Source organism: Typopeltis vanoorti, chromosome 4 (assembly GCF_054136105.1).
Source record: "Typopeltis vanoorti isolate ZY-2024b chromosome 4, IOZ_Tvanoo_1.0, whole genome shotgun sequence".
NCBI classification, from domain to species: Eukaryota; Metazoa; Arthropoda; class Arachnida; order Uropygi; family Thelyphonidae; genus Typopeltis; species Typopeltis vanoorti.
Genome location: NC_143552.1, coordinates 155,649,157 through 155,675,353, shown reverse-complemented (window position 1 = coordinate 155,675,353; position 26,197 = coordinate 155,649,157). Strand labels below are relative to the sequence as shown.

The following is a 26,197-nucleotide window of genomic DNA, read 5'->3' as shown; positions in this document are numbered from 1 at the left end:
ATAAATACAAAAATAACCTATTTCTCAAACGCAAAATCAACAGAGGAACTGTTGAAGCTAAATGCCAACTGCCGAGGGAAGTTTCTGCTGAATTCGCTGTTGCCACTGCATTGCTGCATGATGCATTGTTGCTAAATAAAAACCTTTTTACTTTACGCTCGCTTGCATCTTGTTTGGAAGTATGGTCGAAAATGTTATTTATTCCATTATGGGATCATAGACATATCTTTGGAAGGACGTAACTTGAACGGACGTCAGTCCAGGGATGACTGTATTTGTTGTGAAGTGAAAATATTTTATTTGCATAAATCTTACCTGGAACAGTTAGTAGAGAAATTCCTCTAATTCTCACATTCAGCTTTATTCCATTTTTTATACATATCTTCATTCTGGTTCAAGATGCAAAAGGTACAGAGGTTATGAAATTGGAAGTGACCATTACTTAGTACTAAGCAGTATAAAAATGAATATTACATTGAAAAGAACAGTATGTAAGAAAGTTTTAAAAACACATTTGAAAGTTTTTTCACTTGGTTATACAATAAATTAAAGTTGCCAAAAATTAAATTCTTGGTTTAATCTTTTATCCAAGTTGTAAGCAAATAAAAATATGCTCGTGAAGTATCATCACTACTGGGTTTCTTGTATATAGAGGTTACTGACTTCACGTTAATTGCTTTAGTATCCCATAATGCAATGCACATGTATAATGCTATACATTATGTGAAGAGCCACTACCCAGACTGGTTTTGACCTTTGTTAAGGTCTCATCAGTGGGAGCCAGATCTAGAAGTGATACGAAGGTTGAAGTAATGCAGAAGTCATATTCCATATACAAGTAGTCAAAAGGTGTCACACCTTATTACTAAAATTATTAAAAATTATTAAAATTTTAAACTTAAAATTAATGTTACCAAAGATGAAATGGTTTCACTGATTGAGTTTATTCACCCCAAAATCACTGTAATAAGTGAAACATGGTTGAATGAAGATGATACTAACAGGAATAGAAATGGAAGGATACAGTATTTTTTGCGAGGATAGAAAGAACAAGAAGGGAAGGGGAGTGCTGCTGATGATGATAGCAGGGGAATTATATCCATGTAAGTTAGATATGAAAGAGGGGAATAGTAGCAATGGTTATGAGGCAGTGTGGTGTAATGTGGAGGTTGACAGGAAGACATATTTAGTTAGATGTTGCTATAGACCCAGGAATGTGGGGGATGGTGATGAAGAAATGCATAAGCAACTTGGATTAGTAAACAAAGGAAGGGTCATTATTATGGATGATTTTAATTATGGTGGTATAGATTGTAATGAAGAGATAGCATTTGGGAATAAGGAAAATGAATTTCTCGAGCTCTTGAGAGATAACTATCTCAGGCAGCATGTAAAAGAGAGCATGCGAGGATCGAAAGTTTTAGATCCGATCATTTTATCAGAGGATGTAATTGTGAGTGGAGTTTCACACTTTCCTCCAGTTGGTGAGAGCGATCATGAATTGATCACCTGGGTTCTGGCTAGCGATATGCAGACTTTTGTGAGGAAAGGATATATGTGAAATTATAAGGTTTATGATTATGGCAAGCTTAAGAGACAGCTTGGAGCTATAACATGAAACGAGGAGTTGAGCAGTAAGGAAATAAATGCTGCTTTGGAATTGACAAAGAAATACATAACAGCATCAATATGTGAATGTATTCCAAAGGACAAAAGGCTGAATAAAGTAGGTGTAAAATGGATGAATGAGGGCTTACGCATGAAATCTGGAAAAAGTAGGCACTCTGGAGGCAGTACAAGATGAATAATGGTAATACATGACAAGTATAAAGAACATGCCAGGAGATTGACTCAGCAAAGAAAACAAAAGTGCATTATGAGCAGAAATTGGAAAATCGGGTGAAGAAAAACCCTAGAATTTTTTTGGTATGTGGCAAGTAGAAGGAAGAATGTTCATGGCAAGATGATGATCGTGGGTGAAAATGGTAGAATGCTAACTGCTGCAGAAGACATTGTTGAGGTATTCGGTGATCAATTTATAAGGGCATTTCATCCCGATCAGGGTAGAATCATGAGGAACTTAAGTGTAGAGGACATAGGAGAGGATGGCTTAATTGTGAGTGAGCAGGAGGTATTTGAGGAAATAAATAACCTTGATGTCGATAAGGCAATAGGATTTGATGACATATCACCATTCATCTTAAGGAAATGTTCCAGGGAATTGCCAGTACCATTGACATGCCTGTTTAATAAGGGTCTTACAACAGCACAGGTTCCAAGGAAGTGAAAAGAGGGTAAAAATTGTTCCACTGTATAAAGGTGGTGATAAGATAAGACTGTAGCTTCAGTCTTATAGGCCAGTCTTTATATCTGGAGTTGTGGTGAAGGTACTGGAGAGATTGGTGAGAAGTAGAATACAGAAGTGGGTTGATAACAGCAGTATTCTCTGTGGTTATCAGCATGGGTTTGTTAAAGGGAGATCACGTTTTACTAACTTATGTACTGTGACAAATACCTTGGACAGGGGAAATGCATATACAGTGGTGTACTTGGATTTTGCAAAAGCTTTTGATAGACTGCCACACGACAAGCTGTTAAATAAATTGAAACAGATGGGATTGGATAACAGACTTCTGAGTTGGATCAGTGACTGGCTGTCAGATAGGTATCAGAAAGTTGTATATGAGAGTGCAGTATCCCAAAAGAGGAAGGTCACTAGTGGTGTACCCCAGGGTTCAGTTTTGGGACCATTGTTCAATTTGTGTGTTAATAATATTGGGATGGGTTTAACTAGTGATATGCAGCTGTTTGCAGATGATGCAAAATTGGGGAGAGCAGTGCAGAGTCAAGTGGATGTTATGTCCTTACAAGAGGACCTTGAATAGATTGCATGAATGAGCAGGTAAGTGGAACTGTCAGTTCAATGTTGCAAAGTGTAAAGTTTTGAGATTTGTTAAGCAACGATGGGATGCAAAGTATACACTTGGTGGGAAAACTTTAAAGGAAGGTAGGGAAGATGAGAGATCTGGGAGTGGTGGTGGACAAGGACCTGAAATTCAAATTGTGAAGACATTAACATTGGATAATGGCAATAATGCAGATGACCCTGTCAAGCAGAAATAAAGAGTTATGATGCCATTGTATAAGGCCTTGATCAGTCCTTATATGCATTATTGTGCACAGATTTGGTCACCAGCTTTTCATGGTGACGAGGATATGTTGGAAAGGGTCCAAAGAAGATTCACAAAGGTGGTCAGTGGTCTTTGGAATGTTGAGTACGAGGACAGAGAATGTAAGTTGCAAAGTCTTGTGAATAGGAAGAAAGGGGGGGGGGGGAGATATGATTGAAACATATAAGCTAGTCAGGGATTGTTGATATGGAAGAAATTTTTCATAGAATGGGAGAAGGGCCATTGCTGGAAACTGTATAATGAGGGTGCGAACAGAGGAATGAGGAGTAGGTTCTTTGCATGGAGAGTGGTTGGTGAGTGGAATGCATTACCTGAGTGTGTTTTGAATGTAGACACATTGAATCAGTTTAAGGTACGGTTGGATGAGCATTGTGTGCAATGGTGTGTACCTCCCACGATGAGTCTCTGACTCCATGGAGGTCAGATGTCAATAATAATAATAATAATAATAATAATAAATACTCCTGATTAGAGAAATATGTTTGTAAGTTTTTCTACTTGGTTATGCCATAAATTAAAGATGCCAAGAAATTATATTCTTGGTTTAATCCTTTATCCAAGTGTAAGCAAATAAAAATGTATGTGTTAAGTAGGATTGAACCAAGAATATAATTTCTTGGCATCTTTAATTTATTTTAAAAACACAGGTAAACTCTAAACTGAAATAAACAAACATTATCAAAGAAAATTTGAAGCAATTTAAAAACAAGAACCAAACTTTGGATTCTCAGTGACAAACTCTGAAGAAGACATTGATTGATTCAGCTAGGGGGGTATGTTGTGAAGTTGTATGTAATGATTGAAAATTAGAATCCTGTGGTGGACACAAGAAGTTAAAAAAGCAGTCTGGAAAAGAAGAAAGTATACCAAAAGTTCCTAACAAATAAGTCTGCAGATGTTCAAAAAAAAAAAAAAGAATACAGAGGGAAAAATGTAAGAGAGCTAAGCTATGTGTAAAAGTAGTTAAACAAAAGTCATGGCAGACTTTGGTAAGAATATAGAAAATAAATATCATGAAGGTAGCCAAATGTTCTGGTGGCCATCGAAAAAGTTTAGAAATGAATTAAAGATGATAAAGGTGACATGGAAACTAAAGATAAGAATATGCTATGTGTCTGGAGTAATTACTTTGAAAGACTGTTAATGAAACAAGCAGTAACAGAACCTTATTAGAACATTTTCATTAACAGTCTTTCAAAGTAATTACTCCAGACACATAGCATATTCTTATCTTTAGTTTCCATGTCACCTTTATCATCTTTAATTCATTTCTAAACTTTTTTGATGGCCACCAGAACATTTGACTACCTTCATGATATTTATTTTCTATATTCTTACCAAAGTCTGCCATGACTTTTGTTTAACTACTTTTAAATACGCACACCCACTCAAACTTGGTGAATAGATTTTACATGTTGATAATGCTGAGGACCAGACAAAACGTTTTGGAATATAACTCTTTGAACAAAGTCTTTTTATCTTTAAGAGAAAAAAGATGCGGCACTACTAATCACTTTTTAGAACTCACTCATATTGACTTACTGGGACATATCATTTTAAAAAAAATATATGGGTGGGCAATTAGGGTTTGCATAATTGAGCTCCATGTCTTTTTTAAGATGGAAAAGAAGTGGCAACAGCAGAGAGAATATATTGTGGAAAATCAAAATTGTATTACGGATTCTGCATAAGATAAATTAAAAAATTATAATAGGCAAGGACTGAAACAAGAATATAATTTCTTAACCCAAAGTGTAAACACATTTTGCATGTGAAGCTCATGACTATATACATTAGCTGCCTTAGTATCCCACAGTGCATAGCACATCCTTTCAGATGTGTATGTTGCTATGCATTATGAAAAGGTACCCAAACAAGTTTTGAGCTTTATCGAAGTCTCATTAGTGGGTGACTAGACTTGGGATGATACTGAGGTTAAATCAGTGCAGAAGCCATATATTGTCTACAATACTCTGGATCAGAGATAGTTGTCAAAAGTTTTCTCACTTGACTACAAAGTAAATTATAGCAGACCAGAAATCATACTTTTGGTTTAATCTTTAATCTGTGACTTCTGCATTGATTCACTTCATTATCTTCCTGGGTCTAGCTGCCACTGATGAGACCTCAGCAAAGGTTGGAACCGTTTTGGGGTCATGATCCTTCCAATAATGTAAGCAGTATACACACCTGAAAGGAAGTGTACTGTGCAAATATGTAGTCTTGATGATACTTCATGCATAGACTTTATTTACTTGTGCTTTGGTTAAGGATGAAAACAAGAATATAATTTTTTGTCTTTTATAATCAAACAAAAAACTTTCTGCTATGAAAAATTATGTCCCTTAAAGTAGAATCTCTTCAAAAATATGTGTGTGTCATTTTCACAGCTGCATGACTGGCAAGTACATAGCTATATCAAGTTAACTTACTGTTCTGGACAAGTCCATATTATTTTGCTATTTATGCAACTAAAGTCTAGTCACATCATTATGGAGAAATTTTAATTTGTTGGAAAGAGACAGCTTATCAGAAATAAATACAACATGCTCAAAATAGATTATTATTATTATATTTTTAACCTCAAAAAAAGCATTCAGAAGAATGATTTTTCATTGCATATTTTTTAGTCTTCAAAAACCCAATTAGTCAATTTATCTGAATATTTTTATTCATGAAATAAATACTTGTAAAATAGTAAACAATACAATGTAAGCAACTTTCTATTCTTGATATTCTGGCATTTCCATTTTTTATGGGAAAGTTTCCTTCCTCAGCTGACCTGGTTGGCCGAGTTGTTAGCGTGTCCACTCTTCAGCCAAAGGGCTGCGAGTTCGAATTCCGCCTTGGGCATGGATGTTTGTGATTGTCTATGAAAATACTAGTGGTGGTGATGGGCGGTAGATGGCATTGGTGTAGTTGCAGTTAGTTGTAGTTGGTGGATTTGAGTGGTGGAGACAGAGAGTTGTAGAGTAGGTGCCCTCCCTCGGTGAGTCTTTGGACTCCCTGGAGGTGTCACATAATAATAATAATATTCTGAGTTTCATGATTTAAACATTATTTGAAGTCCACATAATGAAAGATTTTTACTTTGTTTTCTACAGTAAATTACTTCAAAGATATAACAAAAGTTTACCTTTGTTATATCTTTAAAATAGACATTTTATCAAAAACCATCTTTAAAAATTCTTGTGTAGAGGCTTAAGTGCTGTGAGGACATTATGTTGGAGGCTTAATGGATTTTTTACAACACTCAAAAAGAATTAAAATAGAATTTAATACTTCCTATATTTCGTCCTAGTCACTAGGACATCTACGGGGATTACAAAAACAATTAATGTAACATGCACACAAAAACTTACAATACTAAGCCCAACCACGTGGGTGACACTAAAGTCCTATCTAGGTGGAGGCGCTCCACCTAGATAGGACTTTAGTGTCACCCACGTGGTTGGGCTTAGTATTGTAAGTTTTATTGTAAAGTCCTCTCTTAGTATTGTAAAGTCCTATCTAGGTGGAGGCGCTCCACCTAGATAGGACTTTAGTGTCACCCACGTGGTTGGGCTTAGTATTGTAAGTTTTTGTGTGCATGTTACATTAATTGTTTTTGTAATCCCCGTAGATGTCTTAGTGACTAGGACGAAATATAGGAAGTATTAAATTCTATTTTAATTCTTTTTGAGTGTTGTAAAAAAATCCATTAAACCTCCAACATAACATCTTTAAAAATATAAATGCCTTGTCTTTATTATTATTTTTATTATTTTTCCTCTCAAAAAGAGTATTATCTCTACTTTTACCACATGAGAAGTATTTCATCTGCTGTTCCAGACATTGCTATACATCAACTAGTTTACTTAAGTTATTTGCGTTTATTTATATATTTATTTTCTCCATGTAAAGTCAAGTAGAATAATTCTTCATATTTAAACCTAAATTCCTCTGTCATTGATTCTCATTTAGTAACTTTGGTCTTGTTTTTCAGTTTTTAGTACATACATCCAATCATGAATGAATTAGATAGCCTTCGCCAGGAAGCAGAAACACTGAAGAACACAATACGAGTAAGTATGGGAGTTGTTTGATTCAAAGGTTTTAGTTACATAAATTTAGTATTTTTTCCTGAACAGGAGAGCTTGCTGCATGACTTAATAATAATATAATATGTTCACAGAAATATGTTCGGTTTTAAAACTATGTGGGATTTAATACCCCCTTAATTTAAATATTATGTTCACAGAAATTACATATGCAGGATTCACTTGTGGATTTAATATAGTAATATAGAAAACTTCTACAAGGTCACTGTTTGCCAGCTAACAGCTTAGTCAGGAATGTAAACTTACTAGAGATTATACAAAAAAATGAACAATTATAATGGCTGTTGTTTTAAAATATATAACATTAATAATAATATGGATTAGTTACATACATCATTTTACATTCAACATGAAACATTCATTGTTGTGCAAGGTCTTTAGATGATTATTGGTATTGATGTAGAGCTGATGGGTTGTATAAATATGAGACTTCTAAATGTTTCAATAATGAAATACCGTCAGTTGGCATAATGAAAAGAATTATAAAAATGATGAAAACTCGCAACAAAATTTGTCTGTTAGCTGTTAAGGATTGAATTGCGACATATTAATTCCACCTTTTCATCTAATGATTTTAAGGATCCTTTCATCAAAAAAAAAAGCTTTTAACAGTTATGGTTCTCTACCTCTTCAAACACAGAAGAAATAACTTGCATTCCTATCCCTTATATGCATGGCATTAGTGAATGCATAGCAAAAGTTTGCAGCCATATATCCCTGAGAAAGGAGTGTCCTGGGTTCAATTCCCGTCGCTGACATGAGGAGCTTAGGATCTGTCTCAGACATAGCTAAGTTAGCCGGTCTTGGGCGTGGACTGCAGGGTTTTTCTCCCCAGTTTATCTGGTGTTTTTATCCAGCAAGCAGGCAAACTGGCCTTGAGAACTCGATGCATTCTACAGACATAAGATACGCTGGGAGGCATAGGGCTAACCACCTTATCCTTGTGTACAGTTGCGGTTAAATGAATAGAAAACCCTCGACACTGCAAAGTAAAAGAGGGAAAAAGGAAGAGATGATATATCTAGCAAAAGTTTATAAAACCACTGAATATTTTTGTTGCCTTTTATCCCATCAGAAAAATCTCCACCTTTCTTGTTTCTCCTAAGGACATGCTTCCACCTCTCAGTTAAGGCATCTACCAGATTCCTTGCTCTTGTCTTGTGAGTTATCTTATCTTGGACAAACAGGAAGATCTGCTATTATTTGTCTAGAACATTGGTTTCCAACCAGTGATACGTGTATCCCCGGGGGATATGTGCTGAGCATTTCAGGGATACACGAAAAATAATCAGTAATGGTGGAAAAATAAATAAAGTAAACAAAATGCAAAACGTTAGTTATGGAACAATAAATGTTAAGTTTGAATCACACTAATGGAGACACTTCAAAACTAGCTCACATTAGTGAATGATGATTGGTGAGGGCGTGGCTATGAATCCCTCCTGCAAACCACTCTTCTACAATCATTACGCACGGTTCATGCGTCACTTTTGTCACCCATCCTCCTTTCCAGAACAATCGCATGTTACTAAGAAATGACCTTTGCAGTAACGAACCTTCCTGACTTCCATTTGCAACGTTTTCAGATAACAAATAAATATTTTTAATAATAATAAATCAAAAGTTTGCTAAATACTTGATCATCATTATTAATATTTAACATGAAGCTATACTTATTTCTGTGTTACGAATATTGTAAAATTAAATCTGGGTTTGTACTTTTAGTGTAGTAATTTTCCTTTCCCAACTCATCTCATTTCCACTATTCCACATTAAGATAGGCACTGAACAAAAGTGTCAGTATTTAAAAACATCTATTTTAAAAAACAATGGGTACAATTTATAGAAATGGGTTTAAAATTGGTACACAAGTGGAAAAAGGTTGAGAACCACTCGTCTAGAAGAATATAAATCTTATGTTAAATACTATGGGTCTGAACAGTCTGGACATGCAGAACATGATTGATGTCCTTTATAAAAGTCGTGGTCTATGTCTATATCCCGTTTGTAGGAGCTAATACTTTTTAAATCTGCTAATCTTTCCTAATTTTATTTTGTCTGTTTGTGTATTTATATTATATATATACAGTGCTTTTTTTCTGGCGGTACGCAACGGTATGCAGTACCGGCACCTTTTTTCTTAAGTTTTTAAAAATTTCGATTTATTGACACCAAAATGTATTATAAATATTCTGGTAGATAGTACTGTGTTCACGAATTGAATTTTCAGTTTTGATTGCTCATAAGTTGGTACCCTGCTTTCCTGTTTCATAGGTTGGTACCCAATCGGAAACAGGAAGTTGTGTTCACTTCCGATTGCTTCCAATATCAGTTTATCAGTTCTATATTCACTCTGCAACAGGCAGGTTTCATGTGAGTTTTGAATTAATCTAAGTTAAATCAGTGCAATCATTGTTCAAAATGAGTACAATAAGTAGTTACTTTGTGCCAATGAGTAAAAAAAAGGAAGGCTGAAAAAGCAGAAATTGTTGAATCCACTTGTGATCCTTAAAACAGAAAACTAGCATCGAAAATACACTTGGTGAAGAGGATCACGAAACCAAGACCGAAGATCCTCGTGGTCGAAAGGAAGCAGATTCTGATAATGATTGGCCCGAATGTTGGACACGTTTGCAGAAAAATGACTTCTGCAAGAGAAACGAGTGGCTGTTATGTCAAGAATAAAATGTTGGGCTGCAAAGCGTGTCGTGATGTCGGAAATCTTATGAATCGGGCAAATGGTAAAATCAGTCATTTTGAAGAATCTCACAAACAATAGTTAATGTCATTAAGAAAAAAGATTTACGATCATAAGGAGAGTGCAGCGCACAAAGCATGCCAAAAAATAAAATTTGAAGCAAAAAATGAAACATTAGAGAAAGTTTCCCTAAATACTTTGTCTCATAATCAAGACGTAACAAGAAAAGTGTTTCGAACCGTTTACTAAGTTGCGAGGAGAAATCAATCATTTAACAACTTTGAAGATGAAATAAATTTACAGGAACTTAATGGCTAGACATGGGATATATTCTTCATTCTGCAAATGCTTACATTAACATTGTGAGCCATATCACAAATGAAATCAGAAAAATATTAATAGACAATATAGTGAACTCCAAGAACAAAATATTGTTACTTATTGATGAATCGACAACTGTGAGTAACACAACAATATTGATTGTTGTAGTTCTTCCTGAATTTTCGGCTCTTGTGAGTCTTTTCCTAGATTTGATCGAATTGTCAGATGTAACTGCTAGAGGAATTCTAAACTCTTTAATTAGTCATCTTGAGTGTTTAGGATTATCTGAAGATTACTTAAAGAAATATTTATTGTCTGAAACTTGTGATGGTGCAGCCGTATTGTTTGGTGTGCATGCGTAATGGTTTAAGGAGGCTAACACAAGAGAAGATTCCAAGTGTTATTTTCTGGCGTTGTGCTAGCCATCACCTTGAATTGTCTGTTAGTGACACAGTGAACAATGTGGCGGAAGTGAATCGCTTTAATAGTTTCATGGACAAATTTTATGTGACTTATCATGCTTCACCTAAGAATGCTAGGGAACTACAGGAATGTGCAACGACTCTAGAACTTCAACTTCTTAAAATTGGCAGAATTTTAAGCACTCGCTGGGTTGCATCTAGCTTTCACACTGTTTCTGCAGTGTGGCAAGATTTGAAGCCATAGTCCATCACTTTCTGGAGGCAAAAGAAGACAGCAGAAGAAGCAAAACAGATCGCGTTCTTTATGAGGGCCTTTTAAGAAAAATAACATCATGCGAGTTTGTTCTTGATTTGGGCCTTATGTGTGATGCTCTCCAAGAAACTAAGTCTAGATTTACAAGAGAGAAATATTGACTTGTACAAAGCAGACAGGATGATAAAGAATACAGTTCAACTTTTTGAAGAAAGAATTGAAAATCCTGGTCCGTACGACAGTATTTCTCTTCAAAGTCAGAATTCAAAGGGATTGAGCTCCACAAAAATGAAAGACAGTCCTGCAATAAGTTCATCTGCTTTCTCTAAAAGTCTGAAAGAAGCTGTTGGAAAGCATCTGCTTGAAGGAGAGATGATGCTGATTTGCCTGAATGTGCTAAGATTTTAGATTCTGAGTATTGTCCAGAAAATCCTGGGAAGCATCTGACATTTGATGAAGCTGAAATTAAAAAGTTAGCACGCAAATTTTGCTTAAATGAAAGAGAAGCAGTTCATGGTTTCCGTGAATATCTTCAAGAAAATAAAGTTCTGGACATACTACTTCCTCTAAAGCACACTTTGGGCACAATTGCAATATCTTCCAGTGAATGTGAAAGGGGTTCCTCTCAGATGAATCTTATAGTAACTTCATCTAGATCATTTCTGCTTGTACGGACAACTTCTCCACTAATGTTCATCAGGACGGTAGGACCTCCTCTCACTCAGTTCAACCCTAGCAAATATGTGGACTCATGGCTGCTCTGAGATCGTCATTCTGCAGTTGTTACCAAAAGCAAGAAGTGATCTAGAGACGACAAGGGTATATCGGAGGATATGTTAAAAGTGTGGCATTTGCTATAATAACATCTCCATGGTGAGTACTGGCATCTGTTTTTCCAGAAAAAAATGCACTGTATCTATCTATCTATATATATATATATATATATCAGGAAATTATTGCCATTTTAAGTTATCTTACATTAAAACTACTCAGGTGTCATTTTTTACAATTGTCTGTTATTGTTTAATTGCCATTCTTTGATCTTATACTGATGATGCCTGTGATACTTAGGCAGAAATTTTACGTTAATAAATAAAGTTTTTTCCACGAGTTTTCATCTGTTTTCATAATACTTCCAAATGCCGTGAAACACGAGTCCCTAGTTCCTGTTTAAGATACCATGCAATGGTATAACCTTGAAAATCCTTAAAATGTTCTTAAGAGATTGTCTGTGTGCTAGATATGGCATTGAGGCAGAGGACCAGTCCATTTTATGATTTTCTGAGAAAATGTTTGCATCAAGACTCCTTTTATCCATCATTTTATAATCAGTGTCACCTTGGTGTTCCTTCTTAAGAATCTCCAGGCTTTTTCCAGTCTGTTCAACGTAAGTTTTGCTGCAGATTCATAGAATCTTGTCCAAAAGGAATGCTATCTTTTGATGAATGTAGAAAATTCTGTAAGGTGTGAAGACCTTTAAAAGCAGTTCTAATATTGACTTCTTTTTAAGATATGCTCTATATGTTCCAATATAGGGTAATGAAATATGGTGCTTTTATAATCTGTTTTTGCATTCATATTAGTTGGTTTCTCAGAGAAGAGTATTTTATTTAGTGAGTTTTTTGAGTGGCTATTTTGAAGGAATTGGTGGAATTGAAGATCCTTTAATATTCTTTAATATGATTCTATTCTTAGCCCGCTAGAGGGCACCATCAGGACTTCTAGGAGAACGATAGCTTCATATTTTCATTCTCAGTTACTGTGTTGTAGTGCCTGCGTGCATGTGTGCCTTTTTTGTAAGTTCCTTTTGAAAATGGCAACGTGACGTTGCCGAAATATCAGAAATATTTATTAAAGTATAATTTAATTTATATTTGGATCTACGTTGTTCAATTCCCTAAGTGATTTAGAAAAGAGATTACAGATGTAGAACCTTTAAAGAAGCTGCAATAGTCCTACAGATAGGAAATAAGCTCAATAGAAATCAGGGAATAATATTAAAGACATTTGGAAAAATCTATTAAATTCATTAAGTTTAGCAGAACTAAATTAAACAAAAAATTATAAAACACGACTTAATAACAATGACTAAGTCTTCACGTTTTATGCGTTTGATGTCACGCATGCTCTCCAATTTGTTTAACTCTTTTTTAAGTTGTTACTACATTCTTTTGTTTTTGCATTTAATATTAGTATAACCTTTCTCATCTTGACAAAGCCAGACAGATACAGCTGGTGAAACTAGTTGACGATTATGTATAAATGTTTATCAAAACCATGGTCCAATAAATCCATATTATATATCAATTTTAATGAAAAGGACCAAATAATCATTTTAAAAGTACATTTCAATGGTTCTTGATGGTAATCTGACCACCAGTATAGGAAATAGTGCAGTAACTCCCAAACCAGCTAATGCTATCTACATTACCAGACTAGGCAAAGTGGTGATGGCATTGTGCTGAAGTAACTTTAATATGATTTTAGAGATCTGAAAATTTTTATTTACTAACTTCTTTATCATCTATGCAGTAAGAAGGAAATGGCTGAATCCTAAATGTATTATTTCTTAGCATGATGTGCTGACAGACCTGTCTTGTCTAGTCAGTCATGTTCTGCATCTACTTAATATGATTTCTTCCATATTGCAAATAATCATTGTGTGACCCAAATTAGGGCTGCTGCTTCGATTTTTTGATTTGCTCCTGGATTTAATATTGGCTGCATCCTTCCTGGATGGAGTTCCTGTAAATTGAAATATAACTGTAATCATAGTAAAAAAAAAGTAAGGGCTCTTGTAAGGGCATTTTAGTTTTCATACTTAATGATGTTTTTTTTCTGAATGCGATACTTCTTGTGATTCAGTGTGTTATGATTTGTTTGCTTGGTTTGTATCATTTTTAAATTGCATTGCTTAAGAGTAGTTGGGACTTTCATGGATGTCTTGTGAATTGCATTGTAACTACAACTGTTCCAAAAATAATGCAGTCACATTTCATTATTTTATCATTTAATCATCCACATAATTACTGGATTGCATTTTTATATGCCTACACATAAACCGTTTGTAAGGAATACTTCTCTAATGCTCAACAGTGCATAGTATTATATTGGGTTAGTGATGCATACTGTAAAATTTCTCTTGGTTACTGGTAATATTCTCTAATCCCCCCCCCCCCCTCCCTAAGATGTTAATCATCCCTGTGGATGTGAATTCACAGGAGTTATCAGGATCAGATTTTCACTTTAAGGCATAGTTAACAAATCATGGGGATATAAGAATGATTTACAAATCTGAAAGAGAAAAGCTGCAGAAGTTATAGTTCTATGAGATAAACAGCTCATTACACAGAGCAGTCTTTATTTATGTTGTAAGTACAGGCTGTTTCAAATTAAAGTACCCTTATTCAGAGCAATCTGTAGAGAGCAACTAATAGATGAAATACTCTCAAACTTGTATGCTCACCAGATCATGGGGAAGAACTTTTGACAATATAAAAAAATTAGTTCAAAAATTACCAGTAGGGGAAACTAATGATGCTGTAAGCACTATATTTTACCACATGAGATAGTGAATTTTGCATACCCATTTGAGCCATAAGGCAGTATAAACAAAGGGGCAAGACTGACTCTTTTCTATGAAATGGCTACTGCATTCAACAGAACTTAACCCATGTAACTTTTGACTTTGGGGTTACCTCAAAAAGTAGAGTACTGGGGCAAAGTTCTTCGCCTCGCAGATTTGAAAGACAAAATCGCACATTATGTGTGAAATCTTTTGACAGATCAGTTGCATTTTGCTGTAGAGTGATACTGCTGTGTGGCAGTATCAGCTATGGATTCTGCACAAAGGCCAACAAATTGAACATCACCTCCATTGATCATTTGTACCTTCTTGACAACTCCTTGCAGCATGTCAAACTTTATGTAATGTTTTTTGTACCATATTATTTTATGAAATGAGCAAAATAAACATCAAATAACTTCGTTTGTCATTGACTCTGAATCATTTCACAATCACATATCATCCATTTCACATTAATGGAATTTTCTTCTGCTCACAGGGCCATATTTCCCCTATCAGTCATTTTTGAACTCTCTCTTTTATATCAAAATCTCTTCCCTGTGATCTGGTTAGGGTATCCACCAAGTATGAGGGTATTTTGTGTACTTGTTCTCTCTACATATTGCTCTGAATAGGGATACTTTAAATTCAAACATCCCACATATCAAACCATCTTCCTGTAAAAGCACACTACCTTCACTTTTATTCATCATCTATGTAGATCATATTATAAATGAAAGTGGCATTAATCTTCATATCAAAATTGGATATGTTGATCTCTGTTCTTTACTTTATATAAATTAAGTGGATATTAAATCCAGCATTATTTCAAAGCCAAATGCAAAAACTATGAAAGTTTCATACGAAATTTGACCAGAGCACTTACGGGAATACACTCGCTGGCATTTACGAGTGGCCCTAGCATGGACCCTATAGAAAACATGATCTCTTGCCCAAGCATTCGGCTTTGAAATAATGCTGGATTTAATATCCACTTGATTTATATAATTTTGAATCACTGAAATGAAGCCTTTTGGCTCTTTATTTTGGTAAATACTTTACGCACCCACCGAGAGTTCGCTTACAAAAAATGCACCTCTCCGACACTTAGAGTTCCTTAGTACCAAACGAGAGTTTTTGCTCTCTTAAGGTTTCTGCCTGGTCTCTGAGGAAAACTAACAGTTCAAAACAGCTGGCCAGTGAAACTTTATCAAAATAGACCAATAGAAGGCCAGATAAATGAATGCTTGGGCAAGCGATCATGTTTTCTATAAGGTCTGTGCTAGGGTAACTCGTAAATGCCAGCGAGTGGATTCCTGTAAGCTCTCTGGTCAAATTTCGTACAAAACTTTCAGTTTCTGTATTCGGTTTGAAATAATGCTGGATTTAACATCCACTTGATATATATGATTTTGCATTGCCGAAATGAAGCCTTTCGGCTCTCTATTTTATTGCAATCTTAATCTTACAGTCTTAATCTTACAATGAGATTACAATATTCTAAAATTGCAATCTTAAACAAATCCAGTTAAAGTCTTCAGGATTCTTGAACTAAATTGAATAACTTCTGTTGCAAATTTGGTATGAAAATCAGGAATAAAAAGACTAAATATAAGCAAACCTCAGCTTATATTCTCACTGGAGAACCTATACAACAAAAAAATTATATCAGCTATTTAGGTATAATTTTAAGGAAAGGTGGCAAATTAAATATAGACTACAGAATTGGCAAAGCTAGTATGGTAGGGAGCCATCTGAATAAATTTGTATTGAATGAGAAAGAAGTTAACCAAAACACTGAACTAGTAGCATATAAGACAGTGTTCAAATTAGTTTTAACTTGTGGATGTGAGAGTTGGAGTAGAAGTAAAACACTAATTAAACACTAGAACACAGAGAAAAAAAAATTTACAGTATGAAGAAATGGCACCAATGGTAGAATTATATTGGAACTTGGTTGTTAGAATTCAAGAATGTGCAAGCAGACTAATTCAGTATGGTCATTTAAATAGAATGAAAACAGAAAGATTAGCAGAACACTTGTTTGATGCCTGGTCTGCCAAGATCTAGGCAGATTAATGCAGTTACAAATACTTTAGAATACTCAAAATGTAAAATCTTGCAATATTCCTAACAAATAACAGTAATCTGGAGGAAAGATTATTTTAGTAAGAAAGTATATTATGCAGTAAAATATTAAAATCAGAAGTATGATTATGATATTGGATGGTGAATGTAATTTCACAACCATTTCAAACTTGCCTTTTTTGGTGTCAGTTGTGGTGGTATCACATGATAGTATTCGATGCAGTAGAAAAGTTTTTTTCAGCTAGTTCTGTTTAATGTCAGTTTCTTTATGAAAGATTATTTGTAGTGTATTTTCCTACTTTGTAGAAACTGCCTAAAGTCAAGCAGCCTGTGCAATATGATTGTGTTAGGTATAACTGTAGGCATGCTCATGCGAATGATTGATGGAATATTAGTTCCCTTGACTGAAGAATTTGAATATGTACATACAGATACAGTATGGATGTCTCTCTCCCCCCCCTCCCTCCTCCCCTTCCAAAAGAAGGGAGGTGGGGTATTTTAGATGTTGACCCCATGATCTGTACATCTAACATAGAATATGATGTTGTTGCAAATTTTATTCTTCATTTTCAAGATATTAATAATGTCATTTTGCATATATATGTATCAGAAAATTCTTCTTAACAGGATGCACGTAAAGCAGCTTGTGACACCACTTTGGTTCAGGCCACTGCAAACATGGATCCTGTTGGTCGTATCCAAATGCGAACACGACGAACATTACGAGGACATTTAGCAAAGATTTATGCCATGCATTGGGGTTCAGATTCCCGGTGAGCTTTGAAATCATTTTATTATCAGTAAAGTCAAATTTAGTGACTTATTAATTGCATGTTGATTGAAATTATTTCTTGTGCAGTTTTGATAATAATATATTATTATGATGATATTATTACTACTGTTTAAATTTCAAGGTTTCTTTAGTCTTTCCATTATTCCTGATCCAGTTTAAGTGTGTGTTCATACATTTTTAAGTATTAGAATTCTAGAAAAAACATAGGAACTACTTCCATTATGACAAGTTTACGTCTTTCTCTGTAGAATTGATCAGCTAGTTGATGCCACTTGGAAATGCACATTTAAGAACAAAAAATTGTGCATTCAGTTTATTTTGATTGCTGCCAATAATATATATATATATATATATATATATATATATATATATATATATATATATATATATATATATATATATATAATGAGCAACCATCTATCACATAAGACCAATTGGCAGCAAAGTATTTTGATATTTTGTAGTATAATTCACAATTCACAAAATAAGATTTATTTAGATGCAGCATGTTGCTGAATTTCTAACCAGCATCTTCAGAGCACAAATGAAACAAATGAATGGTTTTGTGCACACATGTAAGCATTGCTTTGGCCAGTCAATGGGGTTTGGAACAAGAATCACTTTTCCATTTTTGTGAGCATGTAAAATGACAGTGATTTCAGTGAATCACTGAAAGTTTACTTAAATATAAAGAGCTAATAAGCTTCATTTCGGCAACAAAAATATTATTTAAATTAAGGGGATATTAAATCCCACATTGTTTTAAAACCGAATAAGAAACTCAAAGATTGGAATCAGAGAGTTTCTTGCCGAATATAGTATAGTAAACTATAAAGTATCGGCGATCACTAAGCGTCCGCTAAATGCAAGTGGCCCAGCACGTAGTGCAATACCGGAAATCTCGCAGCAAAGTCGGTAAAGTTCTGATCACTATTCTTAGGTATTTACCATAATGTAAAAACACATTTCCTAGGAAATGTATGCTGTTATTACATTATGGTGGTGAGGTCACTACCCAGACCGGTTTCAGCCTTTTTTGAGGCTTCATCAGTGAGTAGCTAGACCGAGTTAATACCAAAGTGTATAGCGAAAAGAACTTTATACTCTGCTATATGAGTTTCCGAACAGGTGCAACCATTAAGTTACTTAAATATAAAGAGCTAATAAGCTTCATTTCGGCAACAAAAACATTATTTAAATTAAGGGGATATTAAATCCCACATTGTTTTAAAACCGAATAAGAAACTCAAAGATTGGAATCAGAGAGTTTCTTGCCGAATATAGTATAGTAAACTATAAAGTATCGGCGATCACTAAGCGTCCGCTAAATGCAAGTGGCCCAGCACGTAGTGCAATACCGGAAATCTCGCAGCAAAGTCGGTAAAGTTCTGATCACTATTCTTAGGTATTTACCATAATGTAAAAACACATTTCCTAGGAAATGTATGCTGTTATTACATTATGGTGGTGAGGTCACTACCCAGACCGGTTTCAGCCTTTTTTGAGGCTTCATCACTACTTTATAGTTTACTATACTATATTCGGCAAGAAACTCTCTGATTCCAATCTTTGAGTTTCTTATTCGGTTTTAAAACAATGTGGGATTTAATATCCCCTTAATTTAAATAATGTTTTTGTTGCCGAAATGAAGCTTATTAGCTCTTTATATTTAAGTAACTTAATGGTTGCACCTGTTCGGAAACTCATATAGCAGAGTATAAAGTTCTTTTCGCTATACACTTTGGTATTAACTCGGTCTAGCTACTCACTGATGAAGCCTCAAAAAAGGCTGAAACCGGTCTGGGTAGTGACCTCACCACCATAATGTAATAACAGCATACATTTCCTAGGAAATGTGTTTTTACATTATGGTAAATACCTAAGAATAGTGATCAGAACTTTACCGACTTTGCTGCGAGATTTCCGGTATTGCACTACGTGCTGGGCCACTTGCATTTAGCGGACGCTTAGTGATCGCCGATACTTTATAGTTTACTATACTATATTCGGCAAGAAACTCTCTGATTCCAATCTTTGAGTTTCTTATTCGGTTTTAAAACAATGTGGGATTTAATATCCCCTTAATTTAAATAATGTTTTTGTTGCCGAAATGAAGCTTATTAGCTCTTTATATTTAAGTAACTTAATGGTTGCACCTGTTCGGAAACTCATATAGCAGAGTATAAAGTTCTTTTCGCTATACACTTTGGTATTAACTCGGTCTAGCTACTCACTGATGAAGCCTCAAAAAAGGCTGAAACCGGTCTGGGTAGTGACCTCACCACCATAATGTAATAACAGCATACATTTCCTAGGAAATGTGTTTTTACATTATGGTAAATACCTAAGAATAGTGATCAGAACTTTACCGACTTTGCTGCGAGATTTCCGGTATTGCACTACGTGCTGGGCCACTTGCATTTAGCGGACGCTTAGTGATCGCCGATACTTTATAGTTTACTATACTATATTCGGCAAGAAACTCTCTGATTCCAATCTTTGAGTTTCTTATTCGGTTTTAAAACAATGTGGGATTTAATATCCCCTTAATTTAAATAATGTTTTTGTTGCCGAAATGAAGCTTATTAGCTCTTTATATTTAAGTAACTTAATGGTTGCACCTGTTCGGAAACTCATATAGCAGAGTATAAAGTTCTTTTCGCTATACACTTTGGTATTAACTCGGTCTAGCTACTCACTGATGAAGCCTCAAAAAAGGCTGAAACCGGTCTGGGTAGTGACCTCACCACCATAATGTAATAACAGCATACATTTCCTAGGAAATGTGTTTTTACATTATGGTAAATACCTAAGAATAGTGATCAGAACTTTACCGACTTTGCTGCGAGATTTCCGGTATTGCACTACGTGCTGGGCCACTTGCATTTAGCGGACGCTTAGTGATCGCCGATACTTTATAGTTTACTATGCTATATTCGGCAAGAAACTCTCTGATTCCAATCTTTGAGTTTCTTATTCGGTTTTAAAACAATGTGGGATTTAATATCCCCTTAATTTAAATACTGAAAGTTTATTTTTAAATTGCGGTCAAATGGGATTCGACAGATGTTTTTTAACGTGTGTCTTTTGATATGCATTAAAAAAAAAAACAGTTATTGCAGATATATTACCGTAAATAGCATCATGATATTCAAAGCTATTATAATGATGGTGATTTACTAAAGAATATGTGAAATAATAATGTTCATGACCTTTGCTTTTCAAGAATGTGGGATTCGACTAAAAAATAAAGCACAAAATATAATAAAAATTTAAGTGAATATTTTTGGAAACTTGCTAACAAAACAATAAAGTTGGCACAACTATCCATTGCATTTGAATAAATAAATAAACTTTTAAATGTTAAATAATTGGTATTTAACATGCAAAAGAGCTACATGTTCACCTCTTCAGCTTGTTCAATGATACAGAGTTTCACATTCACGTTATTCATTCACAGCAAAGAACTTATGGAAACAAAAACACACATGTTGGAGTAATTAGAGTAATTACTTTACTTATAATTAAGAAAATTATACAGAATTTCGACCTCTGCATTGAGATCATCATCAGAAACACGTGTACAGGACACAAGCTACACGACACTACGCAAAAGTAAGATGAACATAAATGCTTTGTTAATTGTTTACCTTAGCCTGACCTCTGGCAAAAAAAAAAAAATAATAATAAATAAAATATATACAAAATTAAACATTAATTTACAAAATAAAATACACTTTTTATGCATATCAGTATAATAATATACAGATGATTGTAAAAAAAAATTATAGTGGAACTACATTAAACTATTTCTATAGTCCTCTCATATTAAGAATTGTCATAATCCGTGGAAAGTTGATTCACAAGGAATGTAGAATTTCCATGTTAATTAATAATTTCTAAAATGATATACAGACAACAACTTGATACATAACTGCATTAAACTTAAAAAGAAGTTTACTTCCTTTTAAGTTTAATGCAGTTATATAATGCCAAAGTACTCCATATTTATGCCCATATGGAAAAAGCTATATTGAGAGAACAAATCCATGAGACCTGCAAAAATTTAGCAATTACCCAAAACAGCGTTCAAGGACTAAAATTAGAGCTATCAAGCTACATAAATCCTGATATTTGGGATATTCTGGAGAGGATCACAGACAACTCTACAAAGTATATGTTATTTAAAAACAAAGAAAAACTAAGCGAAGTTCCAAAGACTGAAACAACAAGAATGCAACAGACAATCTGGATGCCATGTCCAGAGGAACAGCCAGTCACAGACAAATGAAGTAAAGTACGACCAATGGACCATGGCCAAGTTATCAACACATCTAGCTACAACTTTAACGAAAGAAAACTATCGCTTCTGCAAAAAGGCTTAAACTACACTATCACACCAAGGTTAGTAAAGAAACTAGACTTCATTTACCACATTGAAAGAGATCTAAAATCCCTCCCTTCCAATATAGCCAATAAAATGTGGATGGAAACATTCTACATACTAAATTCCAAGAAATTGCTTTAAGAAACCAAGACATTTTTATTATTATTACCAAAACAGATAAAGGCAATGCCACCATCATCCTTGATCAGACAAAATACATTGAAAAAATGAACTAATTGGTATTGACCACAACACGTGCCAAATGGTTAACTACAACCCTACAAGCCACATCAAAAAGAAAATAACAGAATTAATCAAGTCAGTGATCATGTGGTCAGAAGAAACAATTAAAATGCTAGCACACTCTCCCAGAATTTATGGCCTGCCTAAAATGCACAAAACAAACACATCACTACAACTGATAGTTCATTTTTTCAATGTATTTTGTCCGATCAAGGATGATGGTAGCATTGCCTTTATCTGTTTTGGTAATAATAATAAAAATGTCTTGGTTTCTTAAAGAAATTTCTTGGAATTTAGTATGTAGAATGTTTCCATCTGCATTTTATTGGCTATATTGGAAGGGAGGGATTTTAGATCTCTTTCAATGTGGTAAATGAAATCTAGTTTCTTTACTGACCTTGGTGTGATAGTGTAGTTTAAGCCTTTTTGCAGAATTGGTCTAATTCTACAACACGTGCCAAATGGTTAACTACAACCCTACAAGCCACATCAAAAAGAAAATAACAGAATTAATCACGTCAGTGATCATGTGGTCAGAGGAAACAATTAAAATGCTAATCCCACATTATGCATACTCTCCCAGAATTTATGGCCTGCCTAAAATGCACAAAACAAACATATCACTACAACATGTGGTCAGAGGAAACAATTAAAATGCTAATCCCACATTATGCATACTCTCCCAGAATTTATGGCCTGCCTAAAATGCACAAAACAAACATATCACTACAACTGATAGTTGAAGGAATTGACAGGCCTCAGTTATCACTTAGCCAAGAAACTAGCAGCTACACTCAAGAAGTTGGTAGGTCATTCCCCCTCCTACATAAGCAAAATTAGAAACATCACACTCAACAACAAAGATTTATTAGTCAAAAGAACGTAACTGTCCTTTTGTGACTAATTTCTGAATACAGAAGACCCTGCAAAGTACATGTTATTTAAAAACAAAGAAAAACTAATAGTGAATTTCCAAAGACTGAAACAACAAGAAAGCAAGAAATCAATATACAGAACATATTTCTGCCCAATATCACAACCCACATTCTTTGCTCTGGGTATTTCGTGTGGCAAAATAATTTTTACCTACAAAAAGAAAGTACGGCCATGGGTCATCCCTTTCCCCTCAGATATGCTGATGATATTTTTGCAATTTGGCTTCATGGCCGTGAAACTTTTAATAAATTCCCAAGCCACCTGAACAAACAACACAAACATATCCAATTTACCATCGAGATTGAAAACAATAACTCTCTTCCTTTTCTAGACACACTTGTCACGCATCTTCCCTTAGGCTGCCTTTCCTTCACGGTCTGCTGCAAACCTACACACACAGACCAGTACATACATAAAAATTCATACCTCATCCAACACAAAAACTATGGGTCATTAGCACCTTCAAATATAGAGCCCTAACAGTTTGCTCCAATGAGCAGGCATTGAATAAAGAATATGAAATTATTACCAAACATTTATTTAAAAAAAAAAATGATTACAATAAAAATGGTTACTAATACCAAAAATACCATTAAAAGCAAAAAAAGATTACAAGAATACCATAACTATACCATACATTAGGGGTAAATTGGAAAAAAATAGAACACTACATAAATACAATATTAAGGCAACCTTCAAACCTCCTGCAAAATTAAGAAATTTACTAAGCTCATCCAAAGATTCTCCCAGGGGTTTACAAAATTCAGTGCACTTGCAATCTACCCTACATAGAGGAAACAGGGCACACCTCCCAATAAGAAAAGATGAACATAAGTGTCACATTAAATTACTCCACTATGGTAAAACAGGCTTGACAGACCATGTACTTCAAACATGTCACAGAATCAACTGGAAAGGTACCATTCCCTTACACCACACCAAAACTTGGTTTGAAAGAAAGTTCAAAGAAGCCTGTGAGATGCTGAAACATCATCCAAATATAAACAAGAATGATGGATTAATAATTGCAAGAATTTCTACCAATTCGTAAAATTATGGTTATTCACTAATCTGGAGGAACCATCTTCAACCCATATGGCATCCAGAACAATGCCAAACAGAAGAAAACTTTAATATGAGAGGACTACAGAAATAGTTTCATGTAGTTCCACTATATATATATATATTTTTTTTTTTCACCCATCTGTATATTATTATACTGATTGTATAAAAGTTTATTTTTTTTTTGTGAATTAATTTTTAATTTTATATATATTTTATTTAGTAATAGTTTTATTTTATTACTATTATTATTATTTTATTTATTTATTTATTTTTTTGCCAGAGATGAGGCTAGGATAAACAATTAAGAAAGCATTTAGGTTTATTTTACTTATTTGCAGTGTCATGTAGCTTGTGTTCTGTACATATGTGTTCCTGTTGATGACCTCAATACAGAGGTCGAAACTTTGTGTATTATTTTCTTAATTATAAGTTAAGCAATTACTCCAACAATTGTTTTTTGTCTCCATAAGTTCTTCACTATGAATGTCGACCACTGTGTAACCTTAAAAGAAAGAAAGAAAATTCACATCATTAAAGTCTGTAAACGTTTTAGATGCATTCGTTTTTTTTCCTCAAGTGCGTATTGTATCCAAGGTAAACAGTTTCTACCAATTCATAAAATTATGGTTATTCACTAAAAGTTCGAAAGGACAAAAATACATTAAGTGTATGTTCTAACTAATATCTATTCTATGGTGTTACATCTTGGAGATTCGGTGCTTCACACATCTTCTTCATCCCATAGTCCACAAAGGACTGTAGAGTAGATATCAGGAAATATTCCTCATAGGTTCATGTTAAAAGTTTAATGAAGTGAAATGGCACTAGGAAAGGAGTAAAAATAGTATTTAATTCTTCCAGTATTTCATCTCAGTCACAGAGATATTGATAGGGACATACACATGCATGCATGCACACACACACAGCACTAAACTAAGTGAATCCCATGGATAGGACTAGACCTAGTTAGACACCCCTCTATGGGGCCCCACCAAGCTATAATATTTCTTAAGTAATCTAATTTTAAATAATTTTTTAGTGGTATTTGATTTGACTTGTGTAAGGTTAAAGTTTTGTCTTCTTATTTTTCTCTTTGATCTAAATCCCAATTTCAACATAAATGTTACTATAACTAAATTATGGTCACTTCTGGTGTCAGCACCCAGGAAAGATCTAGTTCTTGCTGAATTTGTACAGGTTTTATATTTAGTTTTTATGAGTATATAATCAATTAGATACGAAGTTTTTCCATCTGGGAAGATCCAATTCCATTTCCATGACCTTTTATATGGGAAAAGTGTATTAGTTATGGTTAGATCAGTCTTCAAAGTAAATTCTATCAGTTTCATACAGCCCTGTCATTTGTTTCTCCTAATCCAAAAGGGCTAACAAAGGGGAGAAAATTCCTTTCTATATCTACCCTAATTTTTGCATTCTAATCCCCTTGTGCTATTAGAAAGTCTTTCTAAGGTGCTTCACAGATCAGGTATAATGAGATATATACTTGTCTGTAATATCAAATTTCACACATTTGAGCTGGAAAAAGTATTTTCAGTGGTGCTTAAGGGTCAAAGCTGTATAACTGAGAGGAGACCTCCACATAACCTTTAAAGGAATGCAGAGAACCGACCAGGGCTTCTGACCTAATGTCCAATCCTCACCTTCTCGTGGTGCACCCTGTTAGGTATCTACTTGGATACTGAACGAATGAGGATGGGCTGGCAATTTGGGATTTAGCCGACCAAATTGTATTCTTATTGGTTAAATCAAAATAAAAAATGATGATACAACATGACAAAATTTCATGCCGGCTGGGGCGTCGCCCGGTTAAACAAGGCCCCCGTTGTTTTCGCCAGGGAACCAGGGCGAACAGCGAAAAGTGAGCTACTGGAACAAATCTGAAAACAAACTCCAACTTAGCATCACCAGAGTTAAAGATCGGTACTACCAACATAAGAAGCCTGAATGGCGAAGAAATGGAGCTAGCTGAGGAATTAGATAAGTACCAGATCGACATAATAGGGGTGACTGAAACAAAAAAGACAAAAACTGGTGAGATCTTTTTGAGCAATAAATACAAAATGTTATATTCAGGCAATGACAATCAAGGAAAAGAAGGAGTAGCCATAGTATTC

General features: G+C 34.5%; 1 protein-coding gene across 1 annotated transcript in view; it reads left to right on the top strand.

The window, feature by feature from the left end:
* Window positions 1-26,197, top strand: part of LOC150107781 (guanine nucleotide-binding protein G(I)/G(S)/G(T) subunit beta-1) — a 139,462-nt gene that overhangs the window by 26,015 nt on the left and 87,250 nt on the right. The window contains exons 2-3 of the mRNA XM_090392045.1: window positions 7,177-7,255; window positions 17,266-17,411. Coding sequence (XP_090248171.1) covers window positions 7,199-7,255; window positions 17,266-17,411 — 203 coding nt within the window. The 5' untranslated portion in view covers window positions 7,177-7,198. The remainder of the gene's footprint in view (window positions 1-7,176; window positions 7,256-17,265; window positions 17,412-26,197) is intronic.